The following is a 14,288-nucleotide window of genomic DNA, read 5'->3' on the forward strand; positions in this document are numbered from 1 at the left end:
AGCCCAGGAATTTGAGGTTACAGTGAGCTATGATTGTACCACTGCACTGCAGCCTGGGCAACAGAGCAAGACCCCAGTCTCTTAAAAAAAAATTCAAATTAATTCAAAATTACCTAGTAAAATAAAAGCCAAATAAATTATAATGAATATCAAATCTTAAAATAAAAGTTTTAAAAATATGAAACAGGAAGAGAAATAACATGGACTTTCATACTACTGGGAAAGGAGACTTCAATATGGTGAGCCTGTCTACTCTTGTACATTCTTGGGGTTAAACTGTGGGTCACAACGAGGTGTGTATGGTCAGCTTCAGTAGATACTGCCAGAGTTCTCCAAAGTGGCTGCGCCAGTTCACAGTCCCCTTAGAAATGTAGAGGAGTCCCAAAGCATCATTTGGCATTTTCCATCATTTTCATTTTAGGCATTTTTGTGGGTGTGCGTAGTGCTGTTTTTCTACCCAAAACATTCTTTATTTTTCTCTTCCCTTTCTGGAGAGGGAATCCAGCTTTTCCAGCCACCCCACCCTTCGGGCAGGAGGAAGCCATCTCTGGATGACTGGTCAGCTGAGGCAACTCCAAGCAGAGGGATTTACCGGGCACCTGGGTTCTCATCTCCACACCCCTGCGTTAACACGTTTCCCAGCCTTTTCTCATCTCTCTGATTGTTACCTCTTGCTCTTCCTCGTCTCTCTTGGTCCAAATCCTGCTTGCTCCGCAAAAGCAGATCAGAATTTACCTTCTCTAAAAAGCCTCTGGTGACCCTAACCCCTCACTCATCCTCCCCTTTCCCGGGCTTTTGTTTTCACATTGGCGAGCCGTGGATGTGTGACACCGGGAAAATCGTTAACTTCCGTGGACCTGTTTCCTCATCTGAAGAACGCTTGAGCTTGAGCAACATCAAGTCTAAGTCCCTATCTGATTTGATGTTCTACGGCCGTTTCAGGGCGCAGAGCGCGAGAGAACAGCGACCGAAGTGCGTTCAAGCGCGCCAGCCCGCGTGTCAGCGCCGGTGTACAAGCCTATGCTTCGAAGGCCCTTGTGCGTCTCGGTCTGCAGGTCTCGGATGGAGCTACGCCCTTGAACGTCCACCCTGCTGGGGTGGCTTGCCGCATTTCTGTGCAAACCTGCTCGCTCGCAGCCCTGCCCGGCAACCAAGGTGCAGAAAGCCCGCGGCCCGGTCCTTCCGGGTTTTGTGTCGAATCTGCGGGCGGCGTCCCGGCGCCGCGTCTGGGGCGGGGAATGTGCGGCTGCGCGCGCGCCGCGGCGTGTACGCGGCGATTTCATCATGCTCCGGGCCGGGCCGCGCGCGCCGCTTCCGCCGCCGCCCCCTCCGGACCGCCCAGGGCCGCCGGCTCATGCCCTCTCCGCGCCCGGCGCTGCTTAGAGCTGCCCGCGCCGCTCTGCTGCTGTCGCTGCCGCCCCGGCTCCCGGTCCGGCCCTCGCTCCCGCCCCGCCGCTTGCTCGGCGCGCCCTCCCGCGCCCCGACCTCCTACCCCGCCGCCGCCTCCCGGAGCAGCATGGACGGCGCCGGGGCTGAGGAGGTGCTGGCACCTCTCAGACTAGCCGTGCGCCAGCAGGTACCGGCGTTTTGCGCCCTGCGCTCAGCCTCCTCCCCAGACCTCTCTCCTGGTCATCCCTCGTTCCCCCGGACACCCGTCTACCTCGTCGGTCACCCCTTTCCCTTCCTACTCCGGTGTCTTCCTCGCCTCCCCACTTTGGACCCAAGTCCCCCATGCATCGGCCACCTTCCTTCCCTCGTACTCCCATCCTCCCCTCTTTGGATGACTCCCTCGATCCACTTGATACTCTGCGTCCCTGCCTTCCCGTTCTGTTCTCCTTTCCCAATCCCTGTTGCTGTCCGCGCCTCTTAGGTCTCCAGTGTGGCTGGGGTCTGTAACCCTTTGGTTTTCCTCGTGTCCTAACTGAATATCCTTAACTTCAGTCTTCCAGGCTGTGCTGTGCTCTGTGCATCCTGGGTGTAGAGGTTCCTAATGCTTTCCCGGTCTGTGATGAGCCGAAGCTGCCGGTTCTTTCATGTACGCCCAGACTCTTTAATCCTCAGGATGCTTTGAATTGTGTGTCCTCCTTTACATCTTCTTTCATTCAGTGCTTAGTTAGCCGAACGATTGGCTGGGAAAATAGAGTTGAAACGTGGATGTGAGGAGGTGTCGAACTTTATTTTCTAATAATGCGGTGAATTCATCATTCTTCGCGCCTGTCATCTTTTCCGGCTTCTGAAAAGGCCTTTTGGAACGAGTGAGCTCCCAGATCGTAAACCTGGGGAACTGTAAATGTTGCGGAGTTACTCGGTGAGGTCAGCCATCCTTAGTATGGAACATCTTGAAATTTGATTTTGCGGAAGGGAAGGAAGGCTGGAGGACTTGGTGACTTAATACAGGCCTCCTTTTCTGAGGGCACTGCGTAAAGAATAAAATTTAGAGAGGGCAAGGAAAAGATTATGAGAATGATTCTCATATCCAGTTAGTTAGGTAGAGCTAAAAGCTTTCAGTAGGACCCCGGGGATCGATGACCTAGTAATAAACACCAAACGGGTTTCTCCTGCACGGGTGCCTGATGCAATAATTTGCCTTAGCTACAGAGGGAGGAACCCTCTCTCGGAAATAATTCATTGGGGCACAGCTGCCCGCAAATTCAGCAAATTCTGCCACTTTGCAATCTCTACTTCTTGCTAGTTTGAGCCTGATTTAATAGTCTTTTATTTTGAAATTTCACTATGGGCTTAGGTTTTTTATTATTGGTATCAGAACACTGTATTCATATTCTCTGTCTCCCTCCACCCACCTTCCACTCCCCAAATAAAATTAGGTGTGGTTACTTTGTCTTTTCTGTAACTCTCAATTTTTTTCTGTATCTTTCCCTTTGGAAGGAAGAATACATCTAATTTGGAAACACACACACACACACACACACACACACACACCCTCAAACCCCTCCCTCTGCCACGTTAGCCTGGAACTGCAGTGCAAATCATCCATTTGTAGTAAGACTGGATTTAGCTAACTCAAGTAAACTTTGATCATGCAACAGCCTTCCAATGTTACTGTTGTCTCATGTATGTTTGTGTTATCTTGATTAAATTTTTTTGTACTTTAAGATATTTTTGAATATGTGAATTAGTTTATGTAAGTTAATTTGGGTTCTTCTTCTAATTTTCCAAGAACATATATCAGTTAATTAATTGCTTAGAATGTTGAATCATATGGAGTCCACTGTCAGCTGGAAGGGAATTTAAAGATCATCTAGTTATCTCATTTGCATATGGGGAAGTGAGATACAATGTTACCTCTATCTTTTTACATATTTCCATTGTGAAGTTTGTGCAGTTGAAGACCTCCCTGGAGAGGAATTTTTTAGGAATTTAACAACTGATCTTGTTAGTGGCACGAGTTTCATATAAATCTGCTGATCTGGAAAATGAATGAAGTGAGCCTGTCACTTTAAGAAAACAACTGATAGTATTTGTGACTGGTATTTGTGGCCAATGATAAAATTTAAGCTTTGGGGAAATTTGGGAATTTTGGGAAACATGTTATTGTGAATCTGGCAGCTTAACAGTACTTAAAGACTTTTCTGATGAGATTAAGTGGTGATACTAGCAAATGTGGGTTTTTTTGATATTGTATAATAAATAGGTTAATATTTGGAAAATCTGCATAACTCAGTTAACCGGTATTTTCTAAATGACTAATGCATGATGTTATAAAATCAGATATTGGTAAAAGATCCATTCAAAGTCTGAGATACATTAATGGATTTAATGTAACAGAGTACAGAAAGTTCATTGCTGTAGTTTCTTAGTTAGAAATAACCTTGAAGAAACTACCACTTGTCAGAGTTTCGATGTACTATCAAAGAAGAATATCTACAATTATCTGAAAAGGCTTTTAAAATTCTCCTCCCTTTTCCATGATTTTCTTCATATACTTTACCCAAGACACCATTTTGAAAAGAAGCAGATAGGAGAATCTGGCTGTCTTCTATTAAGCTAAAAATTAAGAGATTTGCAAAAACTATAAAACTCTTATTCTGTCACTATTTTTTATTTTGGAAAATAGTTATTTTCATAAAATTTTTTATGCACATTAACATATATTGAGCTTTTATCATTTTAAAGGAATTGATAAATATTTTTTAAATTTCCATTTCAATTTCTAATACAGTAATACTGATAGAAATAGTCCACATAAACAAAAGCTTGGGGCGGGGGGTCCTCAGTGATTTTTGACATTATAGAAGAGTCCTGACACCACAAAGTTTTAGAACTGCTGCTTTAGGGGGATGGAATTATCTGAATTATATGAAGACGGATTTGGACTGCTGTCTGGAACACAGCTCCTGTTCCCCAGTTGGTTTTTTCCTTTACAGCCCAGGGTTTTCTCCTGTACTCTCGCTGTCTTCACTTTCTCATTTTCCACTAACTTCTGTCTTCCGCACTCACTCTGCCTTTGGCCTCTACCACTCGCCTTGCCTAGTACCCTAAAGGGCACTTTTCTGTGATCATACATTTTACCTGTCTTCAGCATGTAGCTGTTGACCACTCTCTCCTGTCTAGAATTGCTTTTTCCCTCCTTTGGCTTTGTCTGAATGTTAAGTGAGATTCAGTAGTTGAAGAACTCTATGTCTAAAAGTCTCTTAGTGCAAGTAGGGTCTGTTAAGATGATTTTTACCTGAGCTGGAGGTTTAGAGAGGAATTTGTGTAGAGATTTGGCGAGGTGTTTTCAGTATCATTGTACTTAAGAGGCCACTCTAAAATGATTTAGGTGGATGGGTCTTGATCGTCTAACAAAGTAACTAGTATGAAGAAAAGTAACCAAGGAAGGTTTTTTTTAACCTGTAGTGGAACTTAATAATTGTTGAGATAGAAGAGGTTTTGAAGAATTGCTAGATGGACTTTATTTATACTCCTTATTTTTTGTGTTGATGAGGATTAAATACTAGCGGCAACATAGCCTAGTAATTCAGAGTCTAGCCTCTAAAATTATATTTCCAGAGTTTGAATCCTAACTTTGCTGTCTATTAGCTGATGACCTTAAGCAAATGATTTAATCTTTCTGTAGCCAAACTTCTTCATCTGTAACATGGACGTTATAAACATTAAAATGAGACAGTTGTGTAAAGTGCTGAGAATACTAAAATGTGAGATACTATTCTGAAATGATTGTGGCTTATTGGAATGCTGGTTTTATCAAACCATTGCTGACATGAAGCTCATATATTTTCTTGTGATTGTCAGTTTGATAATATTTGAACCTTTATAAAAATGTCTTCCGAAATTGGTAAGATAAGATGATAGAGAAGTCTTTTTAAAGGATTTCTTGGGAGGTCTTTAAATGATTTACTCTCTAAATCACTAATGATGTGAATAGATGTGTGGATAATAGAACATGTGTTTCAGCATTTCAGGATTTCTTTTATTGGAATTGGGGGCAACACAATAAAATTCAGATCCTAGTAGTAGTGAGAAGACTTAGCATGAAGAGCCTTGGGTTTTCCTCTGCTTTGATTTTCTGGACAGAGAGTGCCTGTTAAAGCTCTTGCTTAATCTACAAAGGGCAAATGAAAAGTTTATGAAGTTTTTGTCAATAGTTATAAAACATTTGGAAATCTGAGATCAACTCAATCCTAACAAAAACCTTCTAGTCATGTGTGTAAAACCAACATCTTACAGAGGTGAGGAGATGTTTTCTTGTTTTTCTTGGCTAACTGAATATGCACCATGAATATATATGAAGGATCCAAGAGGAAGATCCCTTGGAATAATTTTCTCATCTAATAACTACTCTGCTTTATAATCACAGACTCTTAGTTCTAATATATATCATTATGGTAAGAAATTATCCAGGAACTAAACCTCTAGTGGATGTTTCCTAAGAGTAATTTAGAGATGTTGATGGTATTTCATGTCAGTTTCATTCAGTATGCACACAAAAAACCCCAAAGTAGAGTTGAGTGATGAAGAAAGAAGAAAAACAGTTAGAAATTAGGAATCCTTAAGTACTTTCATTTGATGTCTGGATCACCTCCAATTCTTTTGTTTTCAGAACTGGATCATTATAAATCGTGATTTTAATTATTTCGTTATTCAGAATAAACATAACTATTTCCTTTCTACACTGAAACTTTAGAGATGCTTAACTCAGCATAGGAATCCTCATTCTCACACTACTTCTCTGATGGCTAGCCTTAAATATACCTGTGCCTAATTCTGTACCTGACCCTTAAGAGACAAAAAAAGTGATTCCAGACAATGAATTTTAAATTCTTTCTACCTGTTAACTCGTGGCCTTGCTTGCCAGTGCCTTTTGAGAAGCTCCAAGAGAAACTAGATGAATTACGTGGGAGTGCCAGTGCATGACACCTGGGGGAGACACTCGGGAGAAAGACTTGTCTACTTTCAGACGTCCAGAAGGAACTACTACCTCTTCAGAACAAAGGCTCCCGCCGTCTTCTCATCCCCATCATATAGCACAATTGGTGAACATTTATGAGATAGGTGTTCTGACAGGTAGAGGAATGAGTAAAGAAAAAGCCAGTGATACTTACCGGATAGTAAGTATAATACTTGGCAGAGTGCTAGGTTTAGGTTGCGGTATCAGTCAACACATATTTGAGTGCCAGAATTCCTGTCCTAAGAGAGCCTGCTTTATGGTGACAGGTATAGATAAACATGTATGTAAATGAATTAAGTAAGCAGATGCATTCATAGGGCGATTTCAGATTTTGTAATGAAGAAGATAAGTTAGGTGATTGTGGCTGTTGCTTTAGCTAAAGAGGTCAACATACTAGGATACAAATTGCTTGTATAACAGACCAGATTTGTATACGATAAGAGAATGAGGGGAATAACTATAAACATACCTCAGAGATAATTGCGGGTTTGGTTCCAGAACACTTCAATAAGCGAATATTGTAACAAAGCAAATATCACAATAAAGCAAGTCACACGAATTTTTTGGTTTCCCAGTGTATGTAAAAGCTATGTTTATACTGTAATCTCTTAAGTGTGCAGTAACATATCTAAAAAATAATGTCATACCTTAATTTAAAAATATTTTATTGCTTAAAAATGCTAATGATCGTCTGATCCTTCAGTGAGTCATAATCTTTTTGCTGGTGGAGGGTCTTGCCTTGATGTGGATGGCTGCTGACTGATCGGGGTGGTGGTTGCTCAAGGCTAGGGCAGCTGTGGCAGTTTCTTAAAATATTGTAAGGCAACAGTGTAGTTTGCCATGTTGATTGACTCTTCTTTTCACAAAAGATTTTTCTGTGGTGTGTGATGCTGTTAGCGTTTTACACACAGCAGAACTTCTTTCAAAATTGAAGTCAGTCTTCTCAAGCCCGGCCACTGCATTACCAATTACATTTATGTAATATTCTAAATCCTTTGTTGTCATTTCAGCTATGTTCCTAGCATCTTCACCAGGAGTAGATTCCATCTCAAATCAACATTTCCTGCTTCACCTTGCACTTTTATGTCATGGAGACAGCTTCTTTCCTTAATCCTCATGAACCAGCCTCTGCTAGCTTCAGACTTTTCTTCTACAGCTTCCTCACCTTTCTCAGATTTCAAAGAATTGAAGAGAGTTTGCTCTGGATTAGTCTTTGGCTTAAGGGAATGTTGTGGCTGGTTTGATCTTCTTTCCAGATGACTAAAAATCTCTCCATACTGGCAATAAGGCTGTTTCGCTTTCTTATCATTTGTGTGTTCACCGGAGTAGCACTTTAGTTTTCTTCTCTTTTTCTTTGCATAGCCTAGAAGAATGCAAAGAAAAAGCTCCTGTCATCACCCTTGGCTAACTGTTTGGCATAGAGGCCTAGTTTTCTACGTGTCTTGGCTTTCCACACGCCTTCCTCACTAAGCCCAATCATATCTAGCTTTTGATTGAAAGTGAGAGACATGCAAACTCTTCCTTTCACTTGAACACCTTGGGACATTGTAGGGTTATTAATTGGCCTAATTTGTATATTGTTGTGTCTCAGGGAATAGGAAGGCCTGAGGAGAGGGAGAGTGACAGGAACTGCAGGTCAGTGGAGCGGTTGGAACACACACATTTATTAAGCCGATTGTCTCATGGGTGTGGTTCATGGCACCCCAAAACGATTACAGTAGTGACATCAAAGATCACTGATCACAGATCACCATCACAGATATAATAATAATGAAAAAATTTGAAATTGCCAGAATTACCAAAATGTGACAGAGACATGACATGAACACATCCTGTTGGAAAAATGGCACCGATAGACTTGCTTGCCACAGGGTAGCCACAAACCTTCAATTTGTAAAAAGTGCAGTATCTGCGAAGTGCAATAAAACGAGATATACCTTTATTTTATTTTATTTTATTTTATTTTATTTTTTTGGAGACAGAGTCTTGCTCTGTCGCCTGGGCTAGAGGGCAGTGCTGTCAGGATAGCTCACTGCAGCCTTAAACTCCTGGTCTCAAGCAATTCTCTTGCCTCATCAGCCTCCTGAGTAGCTGGGTCTACAGGCGTGTACCACCACGCCAGGCTAATTTTTCTCCCATCCAAGTACTAATCAGGCCTGACCTTGCTTAGCTTCCGAGATCAGACTAGATCCAGTGCGTTCAGGGTGATATGGCCGTGGCCTCATTTTTCTATTTTTTGTAGAGATGGGATCTCGGCCTTGCTCAAGCTGGTCTCGAGCTCCTGAGCTTAAGCGATCCTCCCACCTTGGCCTCCCAGAGTGCTAGGATTACAGGTGTGAGCCCCTGTGCCTGGCCAAGATATGCCTTTAATTCCATGGCTCTTGGGTATATCCGACCCAGTGTCCCTTTCTATAATACATCAAGTATTAATGAGAGGCATACAAAATATCAACCTAGATTTAATTAAAAAATATATACATAAAGCTCTAAATGTAATACAAAGAAATAAAAAAGCAATTTATAATACATTTATAATAATACGTATTTCATTATGTAAATTCTTGGGTATGACTCCACCAGGAAGTTACAATGACATAAGCAGCTGCTTATACCTATCCGTGAATGCAGTTGCTTTAAATGCACACTGATAAAGGTATATTGTGTTGGTTGCTCAGATACCACAGCAGCATTGTCATTGGTGCCATGTTTTCTCAAAAAAATGAAGAAATTCCTTGAGGAACAACTCTTTATAAAACTGAACAAAGCAAGATCCAGTCTTTATTTATTTTTTTGAGACAGGGTCTCACTCTGTTGCCCAGGCTAGGGTGCAGTGGTGTGATCATAGCTCACTGCAGCCTCAAATTCCTAGGCTTGAGAGATCTGTCTGCCTCAGCCTCCCGAGGAGCTAGGTGTCCTCTTTTAAATTGCATTTTATTGCATGTATTCCTGGAAAATTCAATGTATGTTAAAACTATGGGGAAATACTTCTGATTATATATAAACAAAGTCACGTTCTAGGTTCAAATAATTACATTTGTCTACTCAAGACAACTTCAAGGGGAGAAATGTCCTTAAGGAACAATTGTAGGGTTGGAATATTTGAGAAATGCTTTATAAAGGATATGGTAGAATGTCAGTAAGGGAAGGAAGCACTTTTGGGCAAGAGAATAAACATCGAAGGCATGTGGGTAGGAACAGTCACCAAATTAGGAATGCTGTGTGTTTGTGAAAAGAAGGCTTACAAGATGGGAAAAAAATGACATGAATTAGAGTAATTTGGGGCCAGGTCTAATCTTAGTGTAGATACCTTTGGATGGGAGAGAAACTGGTAATTGGTTGTAGCAATCTAGTCTATAAGGGCTGAAAAGGAGAGATTAGATTGAAAATTTTGAAGCGAAATTGACCAGACATTAGAGGTAAAGAAGCATAACTTTAAGCATACACAGAAGGAACAAGTTTGGGGTAGAGCAAATAGTTGAGTTTGAAGTTTCTGTGGCCACACCCAAGTTGAAGTGCTTTGTAGCATAATAACAGCTATCCTTTTGTGTATGTCTATTGTGTGTTAGTACTATTAAAAATTATTTAAAGTGTTTTATTTATTCTTTATAACAGTCCAATGAGGTATAAGTATTATTTTGACTTTATAATTGAGGGAGCTCAGAGATATTTTTTAAAGAGACAGGGTCTTGCTCTGTCATAGGGCTAGAGTGCAGTGGCATGATCATGGTTATAGCTCACTATAACCGTGAACACCTGTGTTCAAGCCATCCTCCAGCCTCAGCCTCCCAAGTAGCTGGGACTACAGGTATATGCCACTGCACCTGGCTAATTTTTAAATTTTTTGTAGAGACAGCGTCTCGCTGTGTTGCCCAGGCTGGTCTCGAACTCCTGGCCTCAAGCTGTCCTCCTGCTTCGGCCTCCCAGCCTCCCAAAGTGCTGGGATTATGGACACCACAACTGGCCTTTAACCCTTTTTAAGCACTGTGTTTTACTATAGCTTGTCTAGGGGTGGATTTTTGTTTTGTGTACTGTTTGGATTTCCATGTGCTTTCTGAATCTTAGAATTCATGTCTTTGAGCAGTTATAGAAAATGGAAAATATTTTAGCCATTATCTTTTCAAATATTGCCTCTTAACCATTTTTTTTATTCTTCCGTATTCTGGCTGGATGAATATTACACTCTCATTCTCTTCTCTGTGTCTCTTTACATCTATTTTATATTTTTAATTCCATACTAGTCTGGATAATTTCTTCGGGTCCATCTCCTACATCAATAATTCTTTCTTCAGTTGTCTGATATGCTATTTAACCTGTCCAGTGAGGTATTTTTCTTTTTTTTTTTTCTTTTTATTCAGCTGCTAGAATGGGAGAGTTTTTAATTCTAGTGATTCATTTCCATATGATCTTTATTGTTCTTTTTCAAGCTACCTGATTGTTTTTGATAGTTTCTTATTCTTGCTCATATTTTTGATTCCTCCTTTTATTTGTTTTAAACATGTTAAGCATTTAAAAATATTTGATCATTCTAATACTTTTGGAGGATCTAATTTTGTTTTCATTTCTGCTGAGTCTTACTCATGGTGGCTTGTTTCCTCATGGATTTTTAAATTTTGAGTTGAGCACTTATTATTTGGTAACCTTAACCTGTGAAAATCCTGAAAGGCCTATGTAGAAGATCTGCTCCTCCAGAGAATAATTGCTCCTTTTGGGGGTATAAGGGCTCTATCAGTTTGACAACTTTAATTTCTCATACCATGTAGAGAGTGTTTTGTTTGTTCTCTCAGATTACCTATTCCTCTACATTACTGTCAATGAGTAATCAGCGTACAATAGTAGGTTGTTGGAAGTGAGTAAGATACTTCAGAAAAATTAGCAAGGAAAAAATTCCAACAATACGGGAAGGGAGCAAAGGAAGATGAGTCAGTAGTGACTGTGAAGAATGGTTGGGGAAGTAGGTGGAAAACTAAGAGTAATTTATTGGTTCTTCTGTGTTCCCAGTACAAATCTTGCTCTTTCCTACTTTCTGTTGATGCTTTTCTTGCCTCCTTCTCAACCCCTGCTCCCCCACAATTGAAAAAAAGCATAGTTATTTATTAACTCATCTGTATGTTCTTCTGGGTAATAAATGCTGAGGACAGAGACCTTCAGTGATTCGTAATGACCTGTCACATTATAAACATTTGAATTGCATCATGCTTACACAGATACTTTTCAAAAGACATGCTTACAAACACATTCCTAACATTTCTTGACTTCTGAAATCAGTCCTGAATGTAAATTCTCTTTGTTGGCCAGGGAGATCTTGTGCGAAAATTGAAAGAAGATAAAGCACCCCAAGTAGATGTAGACAAAGCAGTAGCCGAACTCAAAGCTCGGAAGAGAGTTCTGGAAGCAAAGGTGAGTCTTGGGATGCTAACATAAGTTAGCATAAGGAACATAAGTAGGTATAGGATTGTTCATCTTTATTTAATCATTTTGGGTGGAAGGGACCTAAAAAAGTTTCAGAGTAAGCATCATTTGAGTTATCTGTTTATCCAGAATGCCTTTTCTTCCTTCTTTCCAAACTGGCGGGCTCCTCATCATTTCAAAGTGTAACTTAAAATGTCACCTTTTCTATAAAGCCTTCCTAACCCCTGGCTCCAACCCCCACAAATCCTGGACTCAGTGGGCTACATGAATTTCACTGGAAGGCATTGTGCTCTTCTTTGTGAATTCTCCTGGAAGTAATGGTTTTGTTGTTTAAATTTTTTTTTCTTTTAGGGAAAAGATGTATTCATCTGATACCTACTTCCAAACCTTTCAAACAATAACCTCCCCCCCCATTGCTAAACTTAAATAGTTTGCAGTTTTAAAATCACCATTTTGCTATAGCGATCTGTTAAATTCAGATATTGCTTATATTGCTTATCAGTATCTACATCTAAGTAAACTTAGTCTTATCATCTTGGAAATGATCATATGCTTTCCTAAATAATTAAGTAAAATCATCTTTTTTGTTACTCAGGGGAAGAAATAGCTAAGGCTTCTATTTTTTTTAACTTACTGAAATCTATTTGATAAATTTGATATTGAATTTTGCTGAGGAATAAATTAAATTCAGGTATAGAGTTCAAATTCCCACCCACTCTTCCAGTTACACACTTTTTATTTTACCCCTCACAGGAGCTGGCATTACAGCCCAAAGATGACATTGTGGACAGAGCAAAAATGGAAGACACCCTGAAGAGGAGGTTTTTCTATGATCAAGCTTTTGCTATTTATGGAGGTAGGGGAATAATGATAGAAAGAACAATTGTGTCGTTAGTGGCTCCAATACTGTTCTTAAATAGAGAAGTTGGCTTGCCAATTGGTATCTAATTGTATCAGGTCACGTAAAGCAGATGGTAGATATTTTGCTTTTATTTGTTTAGAGTTGCCATTTGGTATAGTACCTGTTGCTCTTTCTCTCCACCTTATTCGTTCTTTTTTTTTTTTAATTTCAAAGTATTGTGGGGGTACAAATGTTTTTGGTTACATGGATCACTTTTGTAATGCTTGAGTCAGGGTTAAAAGTGTGCCCTTCACCCAGATAGTGTTCACTGTACCTGTTGGGGTAGGTTTGCCCATTCTCTCCTTTCCCTTATTTATTCTTGAAGACTACTTTTTTCCATTAGGTTGTAGGGAATTGTTGGGGGCCCAAGTATAAGGCATTTGATATGTCCATGTACTTACATACTCTTTTTAAAACACAGTGGAAACTTAGGAGTAATAGAGGGCTGTTGTAGTACTGGCTAACTGTATTGTGCCCCTCCACACAAGGGCAGTGACAAAACAGAGTCCTTAGATGATTATTCATGCGTATGTAGATAAATCACGTCTTTCTGAATGCTATATGAAGGTATATAGGCAAACATAATACATTGATTAAATGTACAACTATTATATATTTTTCACAGTCAATAGATTATTACATTAGACTTTTAGTACTTTGCCAGTGAAACTTGATTCAGATTTGGCTAAGCAGATCTCTAAATGTTTAACTTCTTAAGGTTTAAATAGAGGCTCAAATACCCAAGAATAAATTAGAGACTTGGGTGCTAAAATTTTAAACCATGATTATCAGCTGCTGTGATAAATTATTTTCTAATTTCTATGGCAGAAAACTATACTCTGCTTTTTCATTCCATTATATATGGGGGGACTTCTCTTGTTTTAAATTTTGGGCTAATTCTACTTGAAATTATAAATATGGAAATAGTAAGTGGAGTAATAGCTTATTTACTTCGGTGAGCTAGCTGGAAGTAAGGCTCTTTGGTATTGAGGGATTTGCATCGTTGACTTTAATGCATTTTGGGGGAGTACGTGAAGTCTTAGAGGTATCAGTTTTTTGCCTCTCCTTGCCTTCATTTGTTTAGAGTAGCAAGGTAAAATGCACGTTTTCCTTTGATATTTTACAGGTGTTAGTGGTCTGTATGACTTTGGGCCAGTTGGATGTGCTTTAAAGAACAATATTATTCAGACCTGGAGGCAGCACTTTATCCAAGAGGAACAGATCTTGGAGATTGATTGCACCATGCTCACCCCTGAGCCAGTTTTAAAGTAAGATCCTACTCTGAGAGGGGAAATTCTTTAATACACATATTTAAATAACTTTCTGATTACAAAAAACTATCAATGTTCATGTAGAAAATCTGGAAAAACAAAGAAATATATAATTACTGCTCACAGATAGGCATGTTAAAATTGTTATGTATTGTTTTAGTCTTTTTTTCTATATGTCCCTGTATATTTCACTGTTAGCACACTGCCTATTTTCAGGTAATGTAGGTGAGCATGTGCTCATGTCATTAAATATTCATTTCAAGCATTTTTAATGACAGCATAGTATTCTGTTTTATGG

General features: G+C 39.9%; 1 protein-coding gene across 1 annotated transcript in view; it reads left to right on the plus strand.

The window, feature by feature from the left end:
- The first annotated feature begins 1,243 nt into the window (after positions 1–1,243).
- The window catches only part of GARS (glycyl-tRNA synthetase), a 68,099-nt gene continuing 55,054 nt past the window's right edge, over positions 1,244–14,288 (plus strand). Inside the window, exons 1-4 of the mRNA XM_012640679.1 lie at positions 1,244–1,576; positions 11,705–11,806; positions 12,572–12,674; positions 13,846–13,987. Of these exons, the coding sequence (XP_012496133.1) occupies positions 1,355–1,576; positions 11,705–11,806; positions 12,572–12,674; positions 13,846–13,987 (569 nt within the window). The 5' untranslated portion in view covers positions 1,244–1,354. The remainder of the gene's footprint in view (positions 1,577–11,704; positions 11,807–12,571; positions 12,675–13,845; positions 13,988–14,288) is intronic.

This window comes from Propithecus coquereli, unplaced genomic scaffold (genome assembly GCF_000956105.1).
Source record: "Propithecus coquereli isolate 6110/MARCELLA unplaced genomic scaffold, Pcoq_1.0 Scaffold156, whole genome shotgun sequence".
NCBI lineage: Eukaryota > Metazoa > Chordata > Mammalia > Primates > Indriidae > Propithecus > Propithecus coquereli.